Source organism: Argopecten irradians, chromosome 7, assembly GCF_041381155.1.
Source record: "Argopecten irradians isolate NY chromosome 7, Ai_NY, whole genome shotgun sequence".
NCBI classification, from domain to species: Eukaryota; Metazoa; Mollusca; class Bivalvia; order Pectinida; family Pectinidae; genus Argopecten; species Argopecten irradians.
Genome location: NC_091140.1, coordinates 33,502,513 through 33,528,464, shown reverse-complemented (window position 1 = coordinate 33,528,464; position 25,952 = coordinate 33,502,513). Strand labels below are relative to the sequence as shown.

The 25,952-nt window shown below is 33.0% G+C and overlaps 1 protein-coding gene across 1 annotated transcript; it reads left to right on the top strand.

The window, feature by feature from the left end:
- The first annotated feature begins 815 nt into the window (after nt 1-815).
- LOC138328216 (adhesion G protein-coupled receptor L4-like) lies at nt 816-22,793 on the top strand. The gene is made up of 27 exons (XM_069274915.1): nt 816-1,266; nt 4,963-5,024; nt 5,347-5,561; nt 5,926-6,067; nt 6,365-6,507; nt 7,647-7,821; nt 8,926-9,054; nt 9,444-9,560; nt 10,273-10,379; nt 10,588-10,800; nt 11,083-11,151; nt 12,247-12,406; nt 12,795-12,926; nt 13,220-13,304; nt 13,625-13,754; nt 14,102-14,160; nt 14,331-14,460; nt 14,846-14,955; nt 15,606-15,705; nt 16,050-16,200; nt 16,876-16,942; nt 18,287-18,350; nt 19,003-19,091; nt 19,498-19,627; nt 20,060-20,101; nt 20,606-20,725; nt 20,904-22,793. Exons 1-27 carry the CDS (start codon nt 1,256-1,258, stop codon nt 21,507-21,509), a joined length of 3,558 nt encoding a protein of 1,185 aa, XP_069131016.1. The 5' UTR covers nt 816-1,255; the 3' UTR covers nt 21,510-22,793.
- The last annotated feature ends 3,159 nt before the right edge of the window (nt 22,794-25,952 follow it).

Genomic DNA, 25,952 nt, shown 5'->3' with positions numbered 1-25,952 from the left:
TATATGGGTACAGTAGTCATCGCAAAATCAAGAGTCAGTACTTTTAAATGTATATTGTTGCAGTTGCTGTTTAATTAAGCAATATTCTCAATATTTGTTGGGTTACTGAAGACATAGACAAAACGGAAGGACATCTGCGTCTATGAAAAAGAACCCAAAAGGTAATGAGAATAATGCTTATACTTATAATTTAATTTTAACAACTAAGTGAGGTAATATTTCGGCTTTCATATTATTTCCTATGAGTTTAGTTTGGTCAATGACTATGCCACTTTTAAAGTTCCAGCGAAAATGTTCTTCGTATATGACGTCATAATTCTCAATGTACATTTTTGTACAATGAGTATGACGTCATAATTTAAATGTACAATTATATATTATTTCAATTTATGTAAAAATAACGTCAACCTTCTAACCAATAATAATAAGTGTTAACATGAAATTATTTTTTTTGTATTAGTACTACTATAATACCGGTATTTGACTTTCTAAGAATGAATGTTTGAATTTAACACACATCTGGAAAAAACACCTTTTTTCCACAATATCGTTCATTACAAAGTGTTATCAATCGCAATTCTATTTGCATGTAGATATTTATAAATAGAGTAGATATGAGAAAATAAATGTATGAGGAAATAGATTCGCTCTGTGTAAATTTACTTAAAACACTTACATTCTCATATAAATACCCTTTTGAGCGGTTTGGAAACCCATGCACTGACATTGACCCTAGAGAAAACAATTAACCTAAAATTTGAAAATAAAGGCAGAATGTTGTACCGCGATAAGGGATGATAAATCCATAATTTGTGACTATCTGCCAACCTATGACACAAGAACTTCAGACTGTCTTGTTCGTCTCCGAGACATGATAACATCCTAGGAATGAGACTGTCCTAGAGGGCTCATCCCCTGTTGTCCCTGCCAATAGATGGGTGGAAAGGGCGATATTTTGTCAGGTCTACGGAAGTATGATGTTGATACGGACGGCATTCTGTGTACACCTGTAAAGGAATGATAAACTGTCCCGTGCGATGTGATAACGGATACCTAACGAACTCCACCAACTTACTGCTTAATCCTACCTCTCCGACATTATCATTCTCAACTCAACTGTGAATCACCACTGTAACAAATTCTTACATTCAATACTGTGGATGGATTAATGTTCCTTATTGTGTTTTGATAAAGTTTTCGTAATTTAGTTTTCATTCACTTGGGATTTCATCTATCGCATTTCTACTGGATTTTAATGAAGATTTTGTAAGTATTATTTAGAAATGATAATTCAAATGTCAATGTGAATATCTACACGGTCATTATATTTAAGCGCATTTCGGTTCAAATATTTAGTATCAAATACAAGTATTCTTGCGCTTACTAATTGTTGGATATATTTACTGTACGAATCTGCAATGCATTACATTCGCCTCACGTTTCATCGATTAATATCCATGCTCATCATCATTCCTTCTTCTATGTTACGCAGTATATACTAGTTTATAATCCATTATATTTTAATTGTCTTACTTTACCTTTAGGATTACTGAGCAGACTTTAAACCATTAAAATTTATTTCTCGTTTTAAGTTTACATCGCGAAAAATGCGACTCAAAAAAATGATCGGTTAGCAGGTATTTTAACGACAATATACATTGTACTAACATTTCACTTGTATACTGTAGTGAAATATACGTAAACCTAAATTAACTTAAAATCGAGTGTTCTCGAAGGAAGCTGAGAAGAACTTTTGATACATTACATTGAAAGGATTGCTGAGAAGGGAAAAATTGTATTATGACGATACACGTTCGACGCTTACTTGTATTGTAGTATTGAGTTAGTTATTGGTTTTGTTGGTGATTTTGTGCAAGATATTTAATACTTGTCCAAAACCATTTTAATACGTGTAAAGAATACTTGTCGAAATCCGTTGATTTAAATTTAGATTCTTTAAAAGTGTTATAACTTCAATGAGTGCGGATTTCTGACTACACGTTTTACGTTTAACTTGTTACATGTATTCATGTATGAACTACACCTTCAAATATGACATTAACGTGTAATAGAAACATGATATGAGGTATCAGAAAATGTTTAAACCTGCTGAATAAATACTACATTAGAATGTTTGAACAGAGAAATCAGAAATGTATTGCATATACTGTACTCTTCTAATTACTTCCTAGATACAAGAACATTTAAAACTTTCGCGATACATTTGTATATTGAATCTTGTATTAAAAGATCATTAAAGTTCTATACAGAGCATCATACAGGCACATATATTACGATACTTTTTTCAATTGGTTATATAGATAAAGATGATAGTCATTGTTTCTTGATGAATATCAGTTATATTTTATCGAATGAGGTGGAAACTTTTATATTTCTCACGAGTGCGACGGGATTCATCAAGAAACAAGAAATATTTTCATATATATTATATGTGTTTTCTCCATTTCTTCCATTTACAGGAGATCATCACTATTAGTTCCGCCAGAGGTTATTCCGTCATTGTATTTTACAGAGTTATTTGCCGTTTTGACTATTACATTGTATTTTCGTGAGCATAACGTGATATTTGTACACAAAAATATCACGTCATTTTTGTGCACAAACTAATGACGTAAGAATCAGAATGACATTTTCACTGTCAATGCTGTATCCCAATTGGTCAAACCCAAGTGAAAATAGAAAGAGTAATATTTTCACTCCAGCGAAAATATCACTTCTATTTGCACCATGAAACCTTATAATTCAATGCGAAAAAAATGTAATAAATACATGTGATTTAAAGTTTACTTAATTGTATGTTCTCTCAGGTTGTGACAAAAGACAATTGCTTAGTACAATAGCAATCGATAATGGTGGTACAGTCAGAGTTCTTTTTGCGTTAGATTAACTTTCGCGTATTCTGTGGGCGACTATATATATAGCTAGAAACCGCGAAATTTGATAACCGCAAAAATGTCACGAGGACATTATTATACACTAGAGCCAAATTACTTTCACTTGTCGCGAAAAAATAGTTAGGCATATAAAAACAAATTAAAACAGCGAAAAATAAATAAATTGTGGTATAATGACAGAAATTCATAATGTAGGTAACCACACTCTGAATGTTACATATTATAATCAACATTGCCGTACTCCCATTCCGATCGAGTGCAATACAAATATTATGATATATTAAAGGAAGATAAGACGATGGTACCTGGCTTTAGATAATCTGGTATTAAAACGTGATTCATTTTAAACAATGACTAACTAATGCAGTGTATTTCAATGAAATGGTAGCGAAAATGTTCCCAATGTTACCTAATGTGTAAGACTCCACAGACGTGTGTTGAAATTATTACATTCATTTAAAAATGATAATACGAATGTTATAGAAGATGAATAACTAAATTTCCAGTATGCTGTAAAAGGGCATAAATATATTCGCGAGTGCAGAAACTCGCGATTTGCAAGCGTAAAACTTTCGCAGTGTTATTTTCGCGCAAGGTATAATCTTAGACGTTTAGCTAAACAGTCAATGCATTCACAAAAAAATATTACACAGGAGAAATAAAGCTAACTCTCTCGCATAATTTTTCAGAAGTATAATATAATATAAATAAAGTATTTGGTTAATCAAACTATCACAAAAAGACACCAATTAAATAGTCATCGAAATGTTTTAATGACTACTAAATTAATTAAAGAATCTGACATGAATATGCCTTTAAAATGATAATAAAAGTAAAGTTTGTTATCTTAGAAAGATTCGACCTGATAGATATTTAATACATTTGTGTGTAAAAAGGCATTTGCTAATTTGTTTTTATCTGTAACAAACAAAGCAGTTTACACCACTTTTCTAAACACAAGGATTCATATTACATAAGTGACTAGATGTTTGTAGACGGTGGGGTGTTTTAACAATACTAAATTGTAAATGGATTTGTGTACAGACTCTCCCTTCTGAGTGTCAACATCCTTTGTTTGTTTTAGAACCCTCGGTACACACATAATCGGAACTAGGATGAAAATAGAGGTCACGTGATCTTCACGATAGATGATATACCTATATAACGCTAGTTTGATCTAACAAAGTTTCTATGGGAGAACTTAGTAACCAAAACTTTAAGAAAAAAGTCAGAAAATTAGTTTCAGGAAAAAATATATTTGTGCTATACTGATAGCTGACTCATACTTTCAAATCACTTTCCTTTCGAATGACAAGAAAGGGGAAGATCAAACGTTTGAATACACGATAAATTTACATAGCTAATGGCATTGTCATTGTTTCGCTTTATACTGGTAACATTTATATATTCTCTTGACACTATATCAAGTCAAAATGTCTAAAGACCATGGATTACTCAAAAGTGCTAAAAACCTGTTACTGAATGGCTAACAGTGCTGAAACTATTTTGAAACTATGATAACGTTCAATTAGGATTTTACTTATATAACACAATTTACCTACATAACACTATAACCATCATTGAAAGTTTGAACCTTCTTATTTTACTTCAAGATAAAATCACTGAAAATAATTGCATCCCGAAAAAATATCCATGACACTATGCCTATGTGGAATGAGATACTGATTGTGCAGACAATGAAAGCAAAGCAATTTATTTATAATGTTTTTGTGTTGATTAAATAATTGTCTAGATGATAGGTATCCTTTATTATCTGTCGGTGGGGTCATTTATAAGGTAAATTGGTTTGTTGGTTTTTAATAAATAAATAGTTATCTATTTTACAAAATTTTCATTTTCTTTTGGAAAAGTAAAATACTAACCTATATTCAGATTCGTTATACATGAGTGACACTTCCAAATAAATCAACATACATCATGTATAGCACCTAGTGACATCATTTTGATCTTATTATTTTTTACAATATACACGTAAATTGTGTTTCAGCATGCATTTTGTTTTAAAAATAAGCTATTTATTATTCAGATACATGGATTCATGTGGAAAGTACTGGCTACATGTACTAATCCTACTTCAGACTTCTCTATGTATGTATTATTCCCTTCGTATTTCTCTGTAGTTGCATGCAGTTATTGACAAGAATATTGGTTTATTTACTAACCTATATTCAGATTCGTTATAAATGAATTAATTATATACTTTTTTTCGCATATTCCATTGGGAGTCTGGTAGCCTTTGTAATGAGTTTATACACGAATGGGATTCTACAAACTCCCCTGGAATTTTACTTGTTGAACTTTAGAATCGATAATAATTACAAATATAACCTTATATGGCAATTACATGCGTTTATATTAAAATGACTCTTTTCTTTACCATTTATCAACTGATACTATTTCTCGTTTTAAGTGGTCAAAGGCCAACTACCGAGTACCGAATGTTACCTGAATCACACCTTACTGGACAGGACAGACTGGTCCGGTTCAATTCAAGGTTACAATGGAACAAAAGACTGTGTTTGGACTATAACGATACCGCCAGGAAACTGGGTCAAGGTCAACGTCTCGTCGGACTTAATCGATGGCTACATACCGAGCTCGAACTGTTCACGACATGCTGTCAAGGTCATTTATTTCTACTTTAGCTTTAGATTATATTTTTACTTTCAATGGTACAAGTACTTTTCTTTTACGCCCTTTTTAAACCAAAATCATAAACATTAATTACTAGTTCATGTTTCGTATATATTTTACGATCAATTAAGCGAAATTGTACACTGAGAACCGTTTTATGTTCGGTAATACAATTTCTTGTTTTCGTTTCCAAGGAATATTATTGATAATCGTGCTTCCATATTGAAGTTTTATACAATTATACATTTAAATTCACGATCTAGCTCCCTCGCGAAATTACACAAAACATTGTATCTCGCTTACATACGGTGGTTTCAATGTTAAACATACTATTTTTTTTTAATTTTCCTTGTAGGTGACAGGAGGAAATATGTCTAGGTTCTATTGTCTCACCTCAAATTCCACCGAATGGTTAGTTCCCTCAAATAAAGTAGAAATATCGATTATTTCCAATGACAAGGCTCACAAAAATAACGATTTCAGCATGGATTACGAAGGTAAGTTTTAACAAAATCTACCATAACGCTGTTCATATTGGACCACGTTAGACGGATTATTGTAAAATGTCTTTTTATTGAATGTTTGGATCCAGATTTCATTATAAATTCATTATATACCTTCAGTTTCTATTCAATTTTTGGCAGTGTCAGTAGTTCATATACTTAGAATAGCGAGTGGTTTGATCGAATAATGCAGAGATAATAATCCAGTATCAAACGGATACACTTTAATCTATGTTTGACATGTTTATAATTATCAAATGATATCACTACATATTGGATAATTATTTTCAGCTGTTTGTGGAGGGATCCAGGATCTGGAAACATTGTTTGCACCCGAACTGCCTCCTGACACTACAGAATGCACATGGAGAATCAAACATAAAATATCAGGAAGAAGAGCAGCCTTTCACATCGGAAACACTGAGGACTGGGTTGTAAGTTTAATGCTGTGTATTCAATGACAAAGCAGACATAATACCTACACAAACAATGAAATACCTGTAGGATATTCACGTTATCTGGGCTAGACAAGAGGCGATGTTGTGTAAACTGAGGTAATCCAACATCAAATAATGCAAGGCATGTGCCTAGCCTCATTTGTATGGTTAGTATCGTTTGCATTCAAGACATATGTTAAGGTTCCGCATACGTAGATGACTGCGGAGATGTATTAAATCCCCATTAGATGGGTTTCAATGTTTTACCACAAGATATATATAATCAAATATACCTTCATACATATAATCAATATAATTCATTATACCTATTGTAACATTTTGTGAATGGAATCTCAGCATGTACAATGTATATTATCAATTATAAATATATACCACACGATAAGAAATATGAGCCAGAACGGGACGGAATGCTTGACCTGTTATTTTTCCTCAGTTATTAATTGAAACTCGTCATTTTTGATAAACCAGACCGTGAAAATTATTCAAAACCACTGTAAAAATATAAATCATGCTTTATAAACATACGTAACAACTCAACACAAAATTTAAGCAATGTATTTAAGTTGGGTTTCTAATGTTCACTAGGTATTTAGATGAAAAATCATCTAAGATATCCTTTACATTGATTTTTTACTAAACGCTGTAAAATGTGAATTGAGAATGTAAATTTGTGTATTACTGCTTGTCCTCTTGTTTTAACTTTGTTTATTTACTTTTAGTTACTGAACAATAGATATACATGTGTAAAAACCTTTTTGACAATATTGCAAAAACTAATTGTGAGCTCTTACACAGTAGTTTACTTAGAATGAAGACATATGTGAACCTCGTAATTTTCAAATTTTTGGTACATGTACAATTGGGTGGTGAGAAATACATTTGTATAATAACACATGTACTTCTTGGTTTGCCAGTATAAAATTAACATAACATTTGTGGGTAATATGTTATACATCATTTGATCATGAAAGAGTGTGATTTACAAAGTTACAATTGCACATCAATGTCATGGATATATAATCATGTTCATCAAAGTCAACATCAAGTCGGCTCGTAAGGAATAGTTATAATGTAATGTTTGATATAACAAGTTCATATATTCTGACTGATTTCAGTATGAAATTGAAACCGAGAACGGGACGATTAGCTCTGACGACACCGATCCGTGGATATACCTCGACTCGGACAACATCAATGTAACGGTACACAGACGAAATGCTGGTCCCATCAGTAATTACAGCGGGACAGAAAATAACACACAGAATCTGGGACTGACTGTTCAATCTCTTGGTACTATATGTTCATTTTCTCTTCTTTTTCTTTCCTTTTTTGGATATTCTTCAAGTTGTATGGTATATGTCATTTTTTTTATTTTGTCAAAGAAAACATATTTAAAGTAATTTTGTTTTCCACATGTACACGTTTAAAATACCTCGGAAATCTCTCAACTGTTACGATCTATTCCGATCTATTCTTATATCGTAATGACTTATAACTCATGATTCAAATAACTTATTAAAATAATTCGCCTCCCGTGTAGTAAACGCCCACTACTCTTCCGAAGCAAAAAAATAAAGTTTCTTAAAATCATTAATAACATATTAAGTAATTATATATCGATGGCCTAAGATGAGGAAACAAATGCATTATTTCCTGCGTAATCTATGTTAACAGTTAGGATTCGCTGTTTTGCCGTTTGGCACAGTGATAGTCAACTAACGCTCGGTAATTAGGAAAACGGTGGGAAACATAATACGTACATGTACATGTATTGCCGATGTTGGTGTGTTTTATGTCAGATTGTGATGGCATGGTAAAATTAACAAGAAATACAACTTCAAATGGACTTTTATTGTGAGCGTTTTGGTAAAATGTCAATTGAAATGGATCTTTCTGAAATTAAAGTCTACGCTTCCATTAGTCTTTTATTGTACGAAATTCAGCCTGATCTGAAAACAAGATGGACGACAGACGGTGATATGCAATTATGGATGTTTGTTGTCGCTATTTGCCAGAAAGTACCAAAGAGAGCTTTATCAAGTTAACTTTTGATGATCTGCTTGGCCCGTATTTAGCACGTCAAGTTTCGAACAGGCTGACATGCTGACTTAATATATGAGTGTATCAAAGGACGGGAGATGAAGATAAAATCAGAAGAACAATCCTTTCATTTGATTGACATAGATCATTCTATGGTGGTCATCAAGACCCCTTTGAGATCGATCTAAAATACCTATTTTCTTAAAGATAATGATGGAATACCATCGATGTATAATTATTTTAGACCATAAAACTATCGTCTTACACATGTTTACAAGTGTCATTTACTCAATTACATGTAGTACTACAGCTTTCGACCATTGACAAATAAACGACTTTTTTACATTTTGATAGGGGCAGACGACCCTTGTCCGGAGGTCTGTGGCAAATATGGGTATTGTGAACCACAGAATACCAATGGATCATATTACTGTCATTGTAGGAAAGGCTACAAAGGCCAGAACTGTACAGAAATAACATTTGGTAGGTACCTTTATATATATACTCAACACAATTAAAGATAAGTTGATTATTACTATTTGTGGTGACAAAGGGATAATATACTGTATTTGCTCAAATATTCGCAATATCTTTATTTTTTGGTATTATTTCCGTAATGTTTTGTCGTATAAGTTACTTAAATATATTTAGTATTTCTCTGCACACAGATCTGTTCAGATATACGTATATAGTTGCTGTGGGTCCTATAAGCATCATAGGAATCACGTCAAGGCGATTTTAATGAACTATAACATGTTCGCTTACATACCATTATTTTCTTTTTCGTTAACCTGATCTTGATTTAAACCAAATACAATCATAAGAAATAAACAAATAACCTGTCTATTATGCATTGACCTTGTTTAAAACAGATGAGCCGTATTGTAGCGAGAGTGTAGATGATGTACTCGGAGATAATAGTCTAATCTATTGGACCATAACAGAGGTCAACCAAACAGACAGTCAACCGTGTCCTCAAGGACGAATAGGTAAACACAAACTGATATTGGTTTAGGAAATATAAAATCCAGTACCCAAAGTCGCACTTTATTCTGTAGGTTTCCAAGGACCTAACTTTATAAGATTACAATTGTAATTTAAAAACTTGCATTCTGCGTCTACTGATTGATATTGATTTGAAATACAGTTACATTGAAGCTTATTTATAAATATTCAACAATTCATTATTGGAAACTGAACTGAAAGTACATTTAACTTCAGATCTTGTTACACTTTACTACTGACCGATCGCCAGGTGTAATATAGCCTGTAGCCACGCCTCGTAACCGCTAACGCACATATCGTACATAATGAAAAATGCAAAGTCACGTGCGGTTTGATTGACAAGCTGGCGATCCGTCAATTAAGGAACTGCATTGTAATTATTTGTTTGCTATTATTATTTGTTTCAATACTATGTTAGCACCTTCTATCAGCGCGGAAAACGTTTAAATAAGCGTATAACAATTTCAATGAAAGGAAGATACTACAAAAAAATATTCTATCCTTGCAAATGACATAGTTTTTCTCTTCTCCTGGTGGTAGATGTCGATTGCGACATCATCAATTAGCGGACAAAAATGCCATTTCAATCACTGATACATGTATGACTTTACGCTCGCCACTGCATTTCGTAAGAATCAATATTTATACACAGGAAAGAATCCGTACCACAAATGTTATCATTATTAATTGTTCAAGGTTTTGCGAGCAGACCATGTATTCCTGATGGTGAGGGCGGTGCTGTTTGGGGCCGGCCTGATCTGACTGGATGTGTCAGTCAACAAATCAAGAATATAGAGAATATGGTATATATGGTTGATAACCATTGCAAAATTTTTAATTATTTCTATTTTGCAAATTTTGACTTCAGTAAAACACGTTTTGCATAAATTGTATATATATGATGATTGCCCGATTGTTGATAGAACATTAAATATCTTGTTCGATATTGATATTTGTTTTCTTTTCATGCGTTAACATCTTTATCATTACAATTATTACCTTCTACCTCAGGCTAACCGGCTGAAAAATCACAATGAAGTCGATAAGAACGACATAGTAAATATCACTACGAGTATTGTCCGTGCTGTCTCCTCTCATGGCGATAGTCCTGCTGATGCGTTATATCCGGGAGATCTGGTGGTATCCACAGACGTTTTCCGGACAATTGCCGATGTTTCGAAAAAGTCCACCGACCAACACAACGACCTTGACGATATAGCACAAGTGAGATATTGCTTTATATCACAGCATTAGTACATTATCTGCTCGTCACATTTAGAGCAACGCAATTTTTGGGGATCTAAATAAGTTGGAGTAAGGGTTTAAACCACCGATTTCGCATTCAATAACTTTCACAATATTTAGCCGTTGTATATCTCAAAGAGTTAAGTTACAATACTTACTTTTATATTATATGAAAATTGCACATTTGAAAATTTAACACTATCCTACATGTACGTAATGTGTTTTACATGAAAATTATATCAATTGCATTATCCTTTACAGAGCTATGGCGAGGCAGTCAGCGGTTTGGTTGACAATAAAATAGCCCACGTTTGGGGGCTAATTCAGCTGGTAAGTGAGACTTGTTGAAAACATTGAACGCTCCTTCTTAGTAGAAACTACCTATTTACGACCCGTTTTATGTTTCCTGCTACAATTGTTTATGGCTTCCGTTCCTTATTGGGCATTCTCTTGAACGCATTCTCAAGATCATTTGGGAATATCAAACGTTAATTCTAAACTAACAACTGTTTAAAGGGACGATTCAGTCTTAGAGAACTGAAAAAGGTGTACATATATCGGGGAAAAACCAGTTCTTATGAAAATTAGATCAGTCGGATTTACTGTGATATGCCAGAAAGGCCCATGGTGGTGAAATGCGTGTAAAATGTTGAAACTCTCTCGCTGTCCGCCATTACACATTGTGGTCGACCATCTTGCATGGCGAACCATGTCCCTTGCTTGTAGAGTAATGCACCTTTTGTCTAGAACTGCTCTAATCGCTCTGACAGTAGTGTGTTTACCTTATTAGATGAATTGTCTTGACTAAAAAATCATTTTATCACCTCCTCAGTGGTTATGTAGTTCATTTGTCTAACGTCCGTGACTTTGGTCCGGGTATGGGTACAGCGTACATACTCTAGCTGCTTAATCGTATTGATCAACGGTTTGTAATTACAACGGTATCAATTAAAATACTTAACAGTGACGTGGGAGTTGTCAATGTATTATGTTAGATGTTTCATAAGAAATGTAGAACAACACATTTATGCCATATTTTGCATCTTTGTTAAGTAAAAGAATTAGCCTGAGTGAATTGTCCCTTTAACAACTGAAAGCCTGCAATAAATAAATATGAAATAGTTTAATCAAGTCACTGTAACCAACATTTTAAAATGTTACTACAATTCACAGAAGTGATCGGTTTCCATGAACTACAACAATAGAAATATTTATTTTTTATCCAGGAATCTGAAATGATCACTAGCTCAGCAAACAAAGATAATATATTTCAAATGCATACAATGTGCAACTAAACCTAAGTATCTTCTTGAAAATAATACTTTGTGCTTATCACTTAATGTGCAAAACAGCAAAGGGAATAATAAACGCCCTATATCATAGATTATTACTATTCAAACCTTGCATAATATTTTTTGTTTGAAGGATTTTGTTGAGGATAGAATGGCATCCATTTTGACGTCGATGACGATGTTAGCTGGAAACATCGCTAATGTGAGGATGGCGTCATCACACAGAAGGAACAAACGCGAGATGTCTAATCTTAGTCAGAGTTTGTCCATCAATTCTTCGACTACTAATTTAGGTAAGTACATTTATTTGGTAAACTTGCATGAAAGCCAGACAATGATAGTTTAGTAGCATCGTATTTAGGGGAAAAGAAAGTAGCAACAGATTTGCAGTATTTTGCATCATTTAATGGCCTCAATCTACACAGTATATCAAATAAGATAAAATATCAATTCCTCCCATGAAATGTAAACACAGCATATTTTATATGCATTGTATGTATTAGAATCACAGTTGCCGAACAGTTAATTTGGTTGATATTCTGCTAAGATTATACATGGTTCAAAGCATAATATATATCAACTAGCAGTACATAAGTTTGCTCTGATCAATAGTTCAAACTTATTTTCCCGATATCTATTTTGCAACACGTGTATCTGTTTTGCAAGAATAGTCATTTGTAGATTTCAGCATAACGTTCCATGAGAAGATCGCAATGTGTGACAGTTCATCGTCCTTCACAATGGGAAGTAACTCGGACAGCTCTATAACTATTCCGTCGACTGTGTTTCGGAACGCCGTCAGAGTTTCACAAGGTAACACAAATATTCAAATTATCCCGTATCATATGTTATGTTCTGTTTCCAGATCACAATAAAATAGTTTTAACAATGCAGCACAATAATGAATAATTATATACTCATTTTAGAAGGAAAAACAAACATTTTTAAGTCATGTGTTCCAAATAATTCAATTGTTGGTTGTCAATGTAATGTTGAAGACAATACAAAATTATGTTTTTCATATAAACAAATGAATGATTGTTGTAATAAAATAGTGGTTGTTGAAAGAATGCATGTTTTTGTATAATTCGTTTTCTTATTCACAGACAGATATATTCAGCTTTACACAGCACGTTTTTCGTCAATTGCCGACATCTTTACCTCGTCACAAAGAGAAGAGGAAAAACAAATGTATGTGTACTGATTACGTTGGTGTGAAAGGAAAATTTCCCTTGTAATATTCACTACGTTTTAGATACCAAGCCCATTCTCCAATACGGACAGTGTTTATATCATAAAATAATACGACTTATCTAGAATCATTATACCTTTTTGCGGCGTATTGAGTTCAAAACATTCTGTTAAAATACATCAATCCATTTTGGAATTTTTCATAAGGTCTATTCGTTATCATAACAAATTATTTGCCCGAAATATTCCATTTTTAAAGTATGATTGTTAAAATTATTTGGTTATGATATTTAATTGTAATAAACATATTCTTAACACAGGTTGCAGAGAAAGAAGCAAATTCAAAATAGGTTTGTAAACTCGGATATAGTTTCTGGAAGTGTCCTGAACATCCCAGAAGTTGTATTCGAAAACCTGGACGAGCCCATCAGACTCGTTGTCGAAATCAAGGTGCATAATTTTCAGATTTTGAATAAGACTGCAGGTTGATTTACCCAAAAAATGTATTCCTTTTCCTCAGAGATGATATAAACTTTGCTTTCATACCATTTTTTTTCTTTTGCATGAAATAATTCATTATAGATAGTACAACTTTTGAGAAATTGCAAAGTGTCCTATCAATTAATGATCAAATTGTATTGCTAAATTACTGATTATAATGTAGCATAACGTCCAAGCATCGTTGTAAAACTTCAAAGCGATTTTAAACGTTTTAGAAGGTCACAGTTATATGAATTTTGTATTGGTAAAGAGGGTAATAAAAGGGGTTGTAAAAAATAATTATTTGTTCTTTGCAGAATATTTCCTTACTTTCATCATACAAGGAGAAATGTGTTTTCATGAATCTCACACAGAAGTAAGTACTAAAATGTATTTTAAGTTGAAAAGTTCTGTATCACGACATCAAATTAACATAGTAAGACACATGGGTTGGATAATTAGCTTTAGACTACTCTTGATTTTCTTCTTCTCTGTTTTAAGCTTTGATTTTCCTGTTATTGTTTTCTCTGTGATTAATATTTGTAGTACAAATGACATGCGATGGTCATCAAGAGGATGCCAGGAGGACACTGAGAGTTCTAACAACACCCATGTAGTGTGCTTGTGCAATCATCTAACCAATTTCGCAATACTGATGGATATCTATGGAGTTTCTGTAAGTAAAGTAACCGCGACGACACTGGTGATCACAGCAGTGTTATCATTTTCTATATAACAGTCGTATTTTACAGTTTCGTGAAATTCGTTTCCGAATTAATATGTTGTAATATTCCATACACTTTATAGAGAAAATGGGCTGTATTTTATAATTGGTATCATTATTTTCCCAATTTCGTACCAATAAATACTGAGACAGTGTGATATATTAAATATTTGTAACCTTCATAATTAGACATTGTTAAGATAATGAAGTTCAAATCTTGATTTAGTGTTTCATTCAACAATTGCTAAAAAGTAATTTCCTGATATGCGCATTTACTTTATTTTTTAATATATCTTTATTCTATTCTTAAGTATAACATTTGACTATCATTTGACAGGAGACGATAGATGATAACGACAATACCATTCTTACGTATATTTCGTATGGCGGTGGAGGGCTTTCTGTACTGTGCTGTATCATATCTGTCATTGTTTTCGAATACTACAGGTGGGTTTGAGCGGATTTTTTGTATTTTATCAAACATCTTAATGTTTAAAAAAATTCGGACGGCATCACCACTCTGACAACGATACTAAGGCTTATTTTTAAAACAAAATGAACGTTATCATTGTTATATTTCATATTTCTAATTGAACGGCAGTGGTCATCAAGCAGAACTATATTTTCGGTCATCCTGACTACCGTTGTTACCCAACTAAGGAACAAAACCGTTTTAATTTTGACGACGAACTTGAACAAAATATACAAATTATGTAAATATATATATTGAAGAGTGTTTTGATTGCGTTAGAGGTGGTATAAAAGCTATTTGATTCAATTATATTTTACATGTGTCGCTAATGTGCTACATAGAATATCTTTAATATCAATTTTAAGGCAATGTTTAATCCCTATTTGCAAATAGTATTAAAGCTAAGCTCATAAATTGTGCAATACAGTCAAAAGATAGAATGGTGTTTGTGAAGAACGCAAAATGAGCGCAAATAAGCGGAAACCCACTTTTAATTATGATAGGTTATGCAAGGTTGACATATACGCGCATATTTCAATGCAAAACGTTATGGAAATATAAAGAAACAAAAATTTATGCTGTGTCTGTACCTACATGATATTTCTTTTTGTATTCATTTTTACAGAATACGTAACGATCGAATACGGACGCATGAGCAACTAGCAATCACATTTATATTCGTTCAGGTCTTATTTATTGCCGGTATTGACAGAACGGAAAATAAGGTAAAAGTTATTTATTTACTGATACGTATTGTATTGGTTTTATTCAATATCTTGGCTGATATAATAATCACAAAAATAAACTAGGACACATCGATAAATGATTAACTGGAAATAAATGAGAATCTTTGAACCACATTATTTTCTTATCTTCATATATTTATTTTGTTTCTTGAAACGAATACGTTATATATTTCAATTCCCAAATGAAAGTCGTGTTCTACTACAGTTCATCTGCCTGTATATTCGTATTGGTAATGCAATCTCTAAAATATTAAATGAATCAAGTGAACTATTAACAGTCAACAGAAGCTTAATTGTGACTACATTGGTGTCACTTGTTGTAGTATGTGTGCATGTCCATTGCCATCGCCTTACACTATTTTCTAACGGCGATGTTCTGTTGGATGTTGTTGGAAGGATTCCACTTATATGTTCTTCTGGTAAAGGTCTTTAAGAAAGGACGCAACTTTGGCAAATACCTCTTGGCTGGTTGGGGTATGTTTATTTTGGAATATATCTTTAGTAGACAGTGATACGTATTGTTCTATTAATACTATTTTGATAGGATTGATTAGGTTATGTTATTACTTGTAATAAGTGAATAATGACAGTGGATCAATACAAACAACTTTTAAAGTATAATTCCACCTATGTTATGGCCCCGTAACACAGACATGGTCTAGGATAAGATATATACTTGTCCTTCAGCGCAAATACAATTACTGTACCGCCGGTTATTTTCGCGGATCAAAACTCTCGCGATTTCATCTAAAACGAGAAAATCCTATTTTAGCGGTTTTACATTTTCGCTATATGGATTTAAGGGTAAATATCGTTCAACCATTTTTCAATATTTCGTAGATCAAATTTTCTCGATCATATCAATGTACTGTGAAACCGTGAAAATATCATACCGTGAAATTATACTGCTATACGTTATGTAAGTGTAAAACCAATACGCCAAAAGCCTGGCTTAATAATTTGAAATATAACTAGCAATTAAAACGGTCGTGTGATGTTCCAATAACTAAGTTAAATTATGTTATTTTATAATAAATGTAAGAGTATAATAAGCGCCATGATCTATGTTGATATCCTGCTACAATAAAGAGGACAGAAGCGCTACACCCTATCTCAGTCCCTAAAAGTAATCTTATTGTCTATTTTTAGGTATACCCTTAGTAGTTGTTGGCATTTCGGCAGGAATTTTTCACGACAAATATGGAAACGATAAAGTGTAAGTATAGCATTTCTTTTTCCTTCAAAGCAGGACACGTTCTAAGTTGATGCAGTGTGTACCATATTGAAAATCTCCTTTAAATATCTTTTATTGTAATACCACTATAGTCCAATACATGTAAGTACAAGAAACGAGTGGTCAAAAAACCTTTAAATGTCTGAAACTGATATCATATAGCACTTAAAAATATCTATTTGAAGTGTACAAAGGAAGATGTGATCCCGTTGTGTCAGTCTGGCAATAAACTAAGCGTTGTGACACAAAATGCCTTGATATGTGATCGCAATCAGCGTGTGGTATGTCGTAATAGAAACCCTCTCTTTGATAATTTGTCCCCGGGTTACGATGATGTTCGGGCGTGATTTATGCGTGGTTATTTATTTGAATAGGTAAACGATACATTCTACAACTAAATTGGATTCGTTTGTATTTTTATTGAAATGCAAATTGTGTTAATTTTAGAAATATAATCTGGCATGGTGGCGATGTTTCCCATTGTCATGTAAATTTTTTGCTGGTTTCTAGTATTAAGGATTATGCATTTTCAGAGTTGAATGAACATGATCACCATATTTATTCATATGTTTGCAATGTAATTCAAACAATATACCATTTCAATTTAACATACTCATTGACATATCATAACAAACTCCTTATAAAACATTAAAGAAATCAAAGAATCAAAATGAATATTATACAATATCGTTTTTACATTGTAGATCATCGCTTATGATATATGTTAACTTAGAATAAAATAAATCAGCAAACAAGTAACTTTGAGTTTATACTACAGATATGTAATATTTTGGGTTATTGCTAATTAGCCCAAGTACATGTTGTATTAGACGCAGATGTTAACTTATTAATATACATATTACTTTAAATTTGTAGTGTATTGGCTTATGTATCGTAATTTAAAATCTATCTACGTTCTTTTAAATCTGATGCTTTTTTTTCATATTAAATATGATATTTATTGGGTTTTTTTCTGTAAAAAATATATCTCTAATCATTAAAGAAATCTCATCTCCAGTCCTGGGTGAGACAGGCCTCTTAATCAATAGCAACAATAACAATTCATACATCTTAATGTACCTGGTTTATTAATCTGAATACAGCGATGCATATGTTTTGATTAGTCGATATGTGTCTGGCTATTTTGGTTTGGACATATTTTAAGTCACCTTCGCTTCAATATATCTAGACTTCGTTATGGTCAAAACTTACTTGCATATGAGGAAACCGAAATTCAACAGAGGCAGTCATTATAATGCTATTTTAAATTGAATGTCATGAAAGTATGTCAATGTCGACATAATTAGGTCATTATATATTATACAGTTGCTGGCTGTCCCACGATATGCTCCTGGTGGTCTTCCTGCCTGCAGTTGGTCTCGTCATCGTGGTAAGAGTTTGTTCAATGCCTTCCAGTAATGCATAAAATGCTTAGTATATGTATATCAAGGTGACACAATTTTGATACATTGTGACGGGGTCCATCATATGTAATTATCGCATTACGCAAATGATCCGTAAACTTTAAATTTACATTAGGAAATAAAATTAGTTCAAGATATCATAGTTAAAGAATTACATTAACCACATTATATATAAAATTTGCCTGCTTAAAGTGGAACACTAAACAATTCTATAAAAATGCTCATACATAAAATACTGCTTATGTATGGAATTATAATTAAATGGCACATCCAATAATACTCTGTTCAATTCACTGAATGTCATTCACGCATCGCTTATATTCATGAACATAGTGAATGTATGGCGAATTCTTTTGTATAAAAGCTTATTATTCATTTATCTATTCTTTAGTTACATTGTGTATCTTCTTTAATAGTGATTGTATCAAATTAAGCAAGCGAAATAATACATTACATAATATATATAGAAGAAGACGGAACCAGGTGCAGTATCCTATCTAAACTATCGTAGTCTTTAGGTTTTCCTACTGAAGTGTGCGATCTTTATATCTAGCATGCTAAATATATTATCCTTAAAGCTGGTGTATCCTTTCTTGTCTAATATGTACGTGATTGCAGATTAATACGATTGTCTTGCTCATGGTACTAAGGATTATGATGAAAGCGATGCCGACAAGGGCGAACTCAGAGGATCGTTCGGCAATCAGGTAATTTTAATCATAAAAGTTATTTGATTCGTGCTCTGATTCATAAAAATAAGGAATATTAAGTAATGATGGTTTTGTGTAATGTGCTTATTGTGTCGAAGACACGTGATCTCGTTTCATTTGAAATGTATCATTATACAAGAATTGTAATGAAATGACCAAATGACAACCTATGATGTTTTTGATATTCTTTGCTTCTTTGCGTACTTTTAAAATCTTTAAGATGAACTACATAATCTTCCAGGAATGTATTTGCCAAAAGATTTTTACCATTTATTCTTATAGATCCATAGTTTTTCGTAGAGTTTCATAGAGCTATATCAGAATGTTTTTACTATCATTTCTCTTCCATGTTTACTTATTAAAAACTTTAGTCGTTTATTTTGGCTATTGTTTTTAATTTTAGAGCCGGTTTGAAAGCAGCAGTTGTCCTTCTGCCTCTACTAGGACTAACGTGGACACTAGGATTCCTCTCTGTGGAAAACAAAGAAGCTTTAGTTTTTACCTATCTATTTACCTTATTCAATTCTCTCCAGGTAAGAACACTCTGTATACTGCTATATATACAATATATGTATGTGTGTGGGTATTGAAATAATAGTCTCTATGCATACTTCTTACAATATTAATAAAATACCACATAGCTTATTATTTCGCGGGTCATAATTCTCGTGATTTATCTAGAGAAACTTTAAATGAATGTTTCCATGATCCGTGTTAATGGCAGCTATTTCTCAATATTTCGCGGATCAAATTTTCGCAGAAATATTATCCCTCGAAAATATCCGCCTATACATCAGTGTAAATTGTTGATAACACATTGCAAAATAATAGTATCTAAGTATATATATCGTAAACAAACTACCAACAATAAATCCCTTCTTCACAACATTTACTTAACAATATATGACCTACTTTTTATGTTAGTTTCTTTTTCTTCAGTAATATAAGATTGTATTCTATCCTAGGGTGTTTTCTTCTTCATCTTCCACTGTCTCCTCAGTGTTGATGTAAGTATAATTTTTTATAAGTTTAAAATATTACGAAGCATTGCCATGCTTCAGAACATCCTCAATGTCAGAGCTAAAACCATTGAAATAATTATCAGAGCGCGTGTATGGTCTATCAATTCTGTATTAATTATAGATTTTGAAAGATTATTTTAAATCTATATTTCCGATATCGGATTATTTGATAAACATATCAATACAACTATTTAATTGTATACCTAGTCCAAAAGTCTTTTAAAAGAACTGCATTTTGAATTCAAACTCCTACAGTCTTAGCAATTATCAGGAAAATAGAAAGCAAATTTTCTGCTTAAAATGTGAAAGTTTGCTATCGTTTTATATTATGAAATATTTTGAATATAGATTTTGATATACAAATGTACCAACACGTAACATGTCAATACATGTATTGAGTCACGTATGGTAGTTTCAGTAATATGTCCGTGATCCTTTATTCACAATTGGATATTATAGAGGTAATTGTCCCTGTCTATCTGAATGTAGGTGCAAAAAGCATACAAGAGACAGAGCAGGAAGAAGAACTCCATAAGCTGGACGAACTTTACTGGTAAAACTAGGAAAAGTTCCGAACAAGACACCTTCTACAGCAACAGTAAAGAATCGGTATGGAAAAATTTTCCTCAATATATTTTGAAAATGATTTCCGTTAATCGTAAAAAATTTTTACAAAGGTATAACAGTGAAAAGAAATGGAATTATCAAAAACTGTCTTTTGACGTGTGATAGGTCTCGAATGATAAAACTGTTAGTAATTTTTGAAACGCTTGTGTTCTTCCTTCAGGTCAATACTCTTGTGACAGACGCTTCGACGTTGGATAGGAAGACGAAACCTTTAGCTAATGGGGTAGATCGTATATATCGGGAATCTAGGCAAAGTGACGGCTACACCTATTCCCCTGGCGCCTTTTATCATGATCAACTCTACAGGTCACGGAGCGACGAGGCCGCCAAAATGGCTTCATTCAAACATCCTTATGAAAACAAGACTAGTTTCGACGACCAGACAGGAATTCGATTTTACCGTGGACAATATTCTCTTAAAACCCCACCTCGACGCAGTTCGGTCCGACACCAAGACATTGAAACGCATTCTCCTGAGAGTGGGCAAGTCGACCCTTCCGTTCCTCCTAATACTGAGTCATTGTATAGCAAGCCCGTCAAGACACCAGAGCGCCAGCAAACATCGGAATCAAGCACAAAATCACAGGACCGCAACGTGACCAATCATGTGACATTCGAAGGACCTGAACCAGAAGAAGACGAAGTGTTTCATCGCGATCCGATCAGAACTACTCCTAAACGAAAGGGTCAAAGTGTTAACAGTGTATCAAGTGAAGACTTTTTAAAGGAGCTGAAACAAAGGACTGCCAGTTTTAGGGATAACTAGTGTGTGATATTTTGGCTGGCAATCAGGAATAACGGATATTCTCAGTCCCACAATAGGCATCACGTACTATATACATTATCATCAAGCTTAAAACTTTTTACCACATAGTCGCCCTGATACGTGATATTTTCCGTGTGATATGTACATGTTTGCAGATAAAACTAGTAACATTGTAGTAATGTTAATCTTTTATGGGTTTCCAATTGGCTGTACCGGGCAAGTCAGCCATTGTGACGTCAGGATAAATACAATGATGTTACTGAACGACATAATACGTAACGTCCGGATTCGAGGATGGTGGGACAAAAGCTGTGTGTTGTAGGAAGTTAAAGCACATTTTGACTTTGAAACTCTTGAAAATGTGTGTTGTTACAGTGATAAAAGTATCTTAAGCATTGTGTTTAATTTATATAAGATGTTCAAAAACTACTCTTCTGAAATTAATTCTAAAATTAACAAAAAACAGAAGTAGTAGCTAAAATATTTTAGGAATATCAGCCATTGCAAATGAAGCTACAATGACACGGATGTAAAATAACTGGCATAAACCGTACATAGTTTTTATTATCCTATGTTTCCAATTACCATTTCTCTGGTGTGAATGATCTCTAAGTATGAGCCCAATTAAGAGGATTAAAGTATTTCAGCGAGAATATCCCTGAAGAAATATGTATTTGATTTTAACAGAAAACCGTTTGTTTCCATAAGTGTACTTTTTTGTATCAAAATTCAGCAATCAGGCAAATATAATGTCATAATTAATAAACATCGACAGATACAATGATATCATCCCTTACTAATGTATTCATACTCATTATGAAATTAAATAATATGAAATATTTTATTTTTTATTAGATAAGAACAAATGGTATTTCACAACTTATATAGATAATCAGTCACTTATGTATGAACGCCATGTTAAAGCAAGATGTTACTTTAATGACCCCCATTTATTGGGTTCGAAACTTAGTGCGATGAATATGCATTTCACTCTCGCCTTCCACGAAATATCAAATTACACTATAGGTCTATTATTCAGTTAATTTTGTATAAAACTTCTAAAATGACTTTATCTTTCATAGTACACATAAATAATGCTAACAAGATTAAGTCATCAAATTAATTTCTCTATTGAAGACATCTTTTGAAATAATAGTTCCGTCAATTTACTTTTTGTACTTCGTTATTGTAAATAAAAGATAATTTTATTACGTATTGTCTATTCCTATGCCATGTAAATAATTTCATATCATTTATAAATGCATCTACTGTTTATACTATTCATTGTACCTAAAACTCATTAAAACATTTGATTATATTATTAGACTACATGTGTTCGATTTAAGCAACAATCATATACCCATACCAAACAAGAAGATGAAATAACAGGAGTAAAGTCTCAATTTTCGGGACGAAAACACTCATTGTCATGACGACGACGACGTTGACGATGATGATGATGATTGTGATGATGATGATAGTAATAAGATGATGGTATTATGATGATGAGACAGGTAACAATACGCCTATGAAACTAATCTTTCTACAAATCTTATCCTAAAACAATTTCAACGACCTCCATATTTGTAAGAAAATCAGTATTTTATTGTTTTTTTTCTTATCATTTCAAAGTTGTTTATATGACACTTTCAATGACCATGCCTACTTAATTAATACAAATGATCCATGTACATATTTTATCGTATGTTTCAGTACGTATTGGTTTCAATTAACATCCTAAGAATTTTCCTAGCTATATACATAAAATGTATCTGTTAGAATGAATACAAAGTGATTTATTTATCTTGAATATGATTATATCTCAGCATTGGAGACTTCATGCCATGATGAAGGAAACGTCGGCTTAAATACCCGTATTTCGTGTCAGCTAATATACGTACTTGATGTCACAAATCTTTACAATACGTGTGGGAAAGAAAAAAGCAAAAACATCTGTATAATCTTAAGAATTATAATGAAAGTTTACTTTTTGCAAGGTATCTAAGCGATTGCAAAGGTTCTAAAGAAAGGGAATAATTAATCCTAGCGGGAACATAAAGGACCCTTAATCCAGCGTGATAGCGAAGAGGTGTCGTATCGCGGATAGAACAATGTGCTTATCGGTTTCCTGTCGTTTTTCCACGTGGTATCAAGTAATGTCAATAGGGCTTCAAACAAAACAGTATGGTGTCTACTTAGGGACAGATAAACCTCCTTAAGAAACGCTATCAAAGGGATTTTCTGTTACAGAAACATGTCGGACAATTTCTACAATTTATAATTTGGCCTGGACTGTCATGAACAGGAGATCGACCCAAAATATCAAATGAGAACATGCATTGCGTATGTAATAAACATGTGGTCTTATTCGCATTCGGCACCTGCTAAACAGCGATATTGGTGATATTCATTAACTAAGAGGTGGGTAAATTATGTTTAATTCAATAGAAAAGTTTTTTTTAATTTCATTTTAATTGTGATGTTGTTGAAGAGTATAAATTAATGATACCTACACAATATATATGCGGAAAGTTTTAATTATAAATAATATGCGTTGCGTGTGGTCGATTTCTTGCTTTGAGTTCGGTGAAAATTCCCTTTCGTTCAGTCCGTTGAGCGCCAGACAAGTGAGTCTGAGGTCGCGAGTTCTAGTACTCTCGACCCTTTTACATATCACGGACATACCTCTTCTATACACCGGTTATATGGGATACAAATAGTTGAAGATAACTATATACAATATGGTTCTTATAGTGTGCTGTTTGATCAGAGTTTGAACCCAGGATCAAGAACCGTTACACTTTTTCTCTCCCCTTTTAGTCTTATCCCCGAAGACTCATCCCACAACATTTATTCGTATACCCTGCTAAGCGTACCCGAAATGCTTGGAACAGGACAGCATTATATTAGATGTAGTAGAAGCTGGAAAATGCACGGCCAGATCGGATTTCGAATCCGGTACCACTCGAACACAAGCCGGTGTGCTCTTAAAATTGAGCTACCTGATAACCATAGCCAGCGATCAACCATATAATGTCACTTCCTCAGATAAAATGAATAGGCACACGATACGATCAAGTATTAGGCAAAGAGTAGCGGAATCGGTCATTTCGGTCACCCAACTACAATATTATAGCGTAGGATTGTACACTTCAACAGTGCCGAAATCGAGATCGATCTTACCAAACTACACACTTTTATACTTGATGGGTGGTCGAGTGGTGTAGTGGTTAAGCCGCTCTCCTTTCACCTAGCTGGCCAGGGCTCGATCCCCGGCACGGACGTGAAATATTTAGGGGTCGCCTGCCCGATCACGTGGGTTTTCTTCGGGCATTCCGGTTTCCTCCCACACTAAGACCCCTCGCGCGCTTACATCCGGGCCATCGAGAGTGATTTACATAAGTTGTATATCTTGTTTCTCAATCGATGTAAAATAAATAAAGTTTATATTATATACAATGCCTGGCTATTTGTCTAATGATAGAGCAGTGTGCACCTCGCGTTATTCATCGAAAAACTCACATAGTCTTTCACTGCTTGTGTAACTAATATATCCATATATGCATAATGATATTATGCAGTCTAAGGGAAATAGCGATTAAAATATAATTTGCCTAAAAATCTTAATATTTTCTTGATATTGGAGAATGCTAAAAAGTAATAATAATAACTCTTGACATTGTACATGCATTTCGAAATCATCTTTCATAACATTATTTCCAAAAAAATGACATGTGATTTATAATCGTTTATCTGATGTGGAGAATCCCATGAAATATATCGGTATTGGGCTAATGTGAATGCTTCTTTTGTGTCTAAAACAGGTACAATGCTTTTGTGCCCTATTAAAGAATGTTTCATACACAGAATATATATTTATAGCAATACAGACATTGACAACACTCATATTTTAAATGAAAAAGTGACAGGATATGCCAAGTATGTATTTACGGTTACCCGATAATGTTTAGATTTATAAGGGGTGTTTGTTTTCTGTATATCATCATTGTAGATTCTGGCATGCATTTCTGCTGGCAATGTGATACCTTTGTAAACACTCAATATAGACGGTGTTTTGTATTCATGAAGCAATGAATGAAGGCTGCATACTATAATCGTTGTTTTACAATATTATATACAACTAATATACATACTCTACCACTTTTACCTTAAATCTTTGTTATATCAAGTGTCTTATCAATAGTGTATTTGATATAAATGTCATCCTGTAAAATGTATTCTCATTAAATGTATTTAAGTACGTTTAACCTAAATTGCAAGGTTTTGTATCATAAGAAGGTGCCAGAAAGCATGGTTGCAACCTTAGCAGTTTAAATATTTATTAGTGCCTCATAGCTGTACTCTACTTATACGTTTCATTGATACATAATGCTAAACAATGAAGTTACAAAAATAACACTTCCTCGAGGTTCAACATATCAT